The 3,891-nt window shown below is 41.8% G+C and overlaps 1 protein-coding gene across 1 annotated transcript in view; it reads left to right on the forward strand.

Moving 5' to 3' along the window:
- The window catches only part of RNF20 (ring finger protein 20), a 140,687-nt gene that overhangs the window by 132,335 nt on the left and 4,461 nt on the right, over positions 1 to 3,891 (forward strand). The window contains exons 18-19 of the mRNA XM_075349378.1: positions 1,154 to 1,294; positions 3,160 to 3,261. Coding sequence (XP_075205493.1) covers positions 1,154 to 1,294; positions 3,160 to 3,261 — 243 coding nt within the window. The remainder of the gene's footprint in view (positions 1 to 1,153; positions 1,295 to 3,159; positions 3,262 to 3,891) is intronic.

A 3,891-nucleotide genomic window follows, 5' to 3' on the forward strand; every position in this document is an offset into this window, starting at 1 on the left:
TACCAAGTGCATGCTCATGCTTCGGCAGATGCGAGCTTGGGCAGACGCATCCTTCAGGCGGCTGTCGCCCATTTGTGAAGTTAGGCTCTGCCTACTTCTCAGTTTTTCTGTTTATTCCCACCCATGGACTGCTTTGAGACGTCCCAATGTCTGGGTCTCCCATAGGAACGATAAAGAAAAAGAGAATTTTGTTTACTTACCGTAAATTCTTTTTCTTATAGTTCCGTATTGGGAGACCCAGCACCCTCCCTGTTGGCAGTTTCTTGTTCCGTGTGTTATCACCGGCTGTTGTCGTGGACAGAGTCTCCGGTTGTTCCGGTTCTTGCTCTGTCTTTACTTGTGGGTGGCTATTCTCCTTCAGCTTTTGCACTAAACTGGCTAGATCTGGTTCTCCAGGGGGTGTATATGCTCAGAGGGAGGAGCTACACTTTTTAGTGTAGTACTTTGTGTGTCCTCCGGAGGCAGAAGCTATACACCCAATGTCTGGGACTCCCAATACGGAACTATAAGAAAAAGAATTTACGGTAAGTAAACAAAATTCTCTTTTTTTACTATATACTGCAATACAATGCTACTGCAGTATATAGTATAAGCAGGCGACAAAAAAAAATACTCCCCCCTCCCCCCTTCTTTTCCATAACCTTGAATAGTAAAATAAACAATGAATGGTCCCTTTTTCAAAACTAGAACTCCTCCAGAAAATAAAAAAATAAATGTTGCTGAAGGGGTTAAATGTTGTCAGAGATTGACAGTGGCATTTAAACAGTTAAAGCATTGCGATTGAAGCGCGCTCTGGTCGCTGTAGGTGGAGGCAGACAATGGCCACAGCCAGCATCTGCCACGTATGCAGCGGGCTCACCTCCTGAGCCTGCTTCTTACTTTCCTTAGCTGCGTTTGATGAATATGATGAAATATCATAGGTCGCTGAACCGTTAATGGACCTTGAAAAAGAGAAGTTGGGGAAATCCAAGCATTCAGATGTCCATTGGTCACTCTATGGAGGACTAAGCTTCTGCTCATCACTGCGCTCCTGTGCCGTCTGTTCCTTTCTGTGGCTGTCTGCAATATGATTTGATTTTAGGCTCCTGCTTCAGGGCGCTATAGAGCATATAAAACTTTGCGGAGTACGATTACCTCCTTATTTCATCACCAGGCAATGGACGCCTCACAACAAGCAGAGGAGCTGCGAGTTCAGCTGGAGTTGTCACAGAAGAAATTGCAAGATGTTCGGGTGGAGATTATAGAAAACAGCGCGAGCCGTGAAAAAGATGCCTTTAACTATAAGAGAGCCCAGGTAAAGTGGGAATACATTGTACATTGCTGTGCGACCGATGTGATTATTCACTGACACATCAGAGATCGGTTCTGTCAATAGCAAGCATAATGTTTTGGACGCCATTACAAATGCCTGTAGTTGACAATGGGACCTGGGAAGTATTGAGATGATTTGGTCAGAAAGGGACACTTGCTATGGGAACATATAAAATGAAGTACAATTATACAATTTAAGATATTTTCCTAACTGGAGCAGTTATGGTATATCCAAAGTGTATATGTCTATCTATCTATCTATCAGAAATGCCCATAATATCCACAGTATGTATATGAAATGCCTGTAATATCCAGTGTGTGTATGTAACAAATGAGGGGAAATGCCTGGAATACCCACAGTATATTTGGAAAATTGCCTGTAATATCCACAGTGTGTGTATGTAGGTGTGTTTGTGTATATAATAAAATATTGCATATTGTGAAAAATGCCCGTAATATCCGTCCACAGTTTGTGTGGGAAATGCCTGTAATATCCGCAGTTTATCGCGAGTATGCCTGTAATATCCACAGTGTATGCCGATAATAACCGTAATATCTACAGTATATATCAGGAATAATCCTAATAAATCCAGAGTATATATCAGAATTTGCCTGTAATATCCACACTATATGCTCAGGATGCTTGAAATATCCAGTGTATGCAGGGAATGCTTGTAATATCCATAGTTTATGCGGAGAATAACCGTAATATCCACAGTGTATGCCAAGAATAACCGTAATCTGCCAAGTGTATGCCGAGAATAACTGTCATCTGCTTAGTGTATGACTAGAATAACTGTAATCCGCGTAATGTATGACGAGAATAACCGTAATCTGCACAGTGTATGCTGGGAATAACCGTAATCTGTACAGTGTATGATGAGAAACACCATAATCTGTGCAGTGTATGATGAGATAAAACGTAATCTGCGCAGTGTATGACTAGAATAACCATAATATGCACAGCGTATGCCGAGAATAGCCGTAATATGCACAGCATATGCCGTAATATGCACAGCGTATGCCGAGAATAGCCGTAATATGCACAGCATATGCCGTAATATGCACAGCCTATGCCGAGAATAACCATAATATGCACAATGTATGCCGAGAATAACCATAATATGCACAACGTATGCCGAGAATAACCATAATATGCACAACGTATGCCGAGAATAACCATAATATGCACAGCGTATGCAGAGAATAGCCGTAATATGCACAGCGTATGCCGAGAATAGCCGTAACATGCACAGTGTATGCCGAGAATAGCCATAATATGCACAGTGTATACAGAGAATAACCATAATATGCACAGCTGATGCCGAGAATAACCATAATATGCACAGCGTATGCCGAGAATAGCCGTAATATGCACAGCATATGCCAAGAATAACCATAATATGCACAGCGTATGCCGAGAATAGCCATAATATGCACAGCGTATGCCGAGAATAGCCGTAATATGTACAGTGTATGCCGAGAAAAGCCGTAATATGCACAGCGTATGCCGAGAATAGCCGTAATATGCACAACGTATGCCGAGAATAACCATAATATGCACAGCGTATGCCGAGAATAACCATAATATGCACAGTGTATACAGAGAATAACCATAATATGCACAGCTGATGCCGAGAATAACCATAATATGCACAGAGTGTGATAGAAATGGCTGTAAAATCCGCAGTATATTCCAGAAAGGGTTGATTTTTGGTCTGAGTTTACTTGACTTGGTTCCTGGTGCAGGGTGGCCAGCAGATGCTTCATCTGTAATAGAGGGATATCTTCACTGGCTTGCGCTGTCCTATGCCCAGTTAAACCCTGTATCTGCTTGTTTCCTCACAGGAGGATATTTCCCGTCTTCGGAAGAAACTGGAATCCACCAAGAAGCCTGATCTTGTACCAACCTGTGATAAGATCTTAATGGAAGAAATCAAAGAGTGCAAGGTAACAAGTGGTTGGATGTTTTTCAGCACTTCTCCATACGTACAAATAATCTGTGTATGGAGAAATCGACCAAGCACAGATCGTTACTTTTTTCCTCTTTTCACACATTTGCCTACATCAGATGTATAAAAAGAACTTGGCACTCCAAAATGTATTTGCTGGTGATATGGTGTATTTATTATGTAAGCAATCCACTGTAAAAATATGATATTTTGGCCTTAAAGGGAACTTGTCAGGTGCAATATGCACCCAGAACCACGAGCAGTTCTAGGTACATATTACTAACCATCCCTGTAACAAGTAGCATAGATAAAGGGATCTTAAGAAAAAATAGTGTCCAAGTTCTGGATTCCGGTTTAGTGCGCTTGATCCTGGACTTTCAGTCATGCGCACTATGAAGCCGGGTGTACGAGTCCTGGCTTCAAACCCATCAAGTCCTTCTGCTGATCGATGCGCAGTGGGAATCTGCCTCCTACCTGTGTGATATCCATGGCTTATGCTAAGGGTAAGCCGTCTGTACTACTCCTGGAGACCCATAGCTTTCCTCTGATTTGGTGTAAGATATTAGTCATGCTATGTATGTAATATTCACATGATTAGAAAAGTAATATTTCTTCTTCTCTACTGCAG

The sequence above is a fragment of the Anomaloglossus baeobatrachus genome, chromosome 5 (assembly GCF_048569485.1).
Source record: "Anomaloglossus baeobatrachus isolate aAnoBae1 chromosome 5, aAnoBae1.hap1, whole genome shotgun sequence".
NCBI lineage: Eukaryota > Metazoa > Chordata > Amphibia > Anura > Aromobatidae > Anomaloglossus > Anomaloglossus baeobatrachus.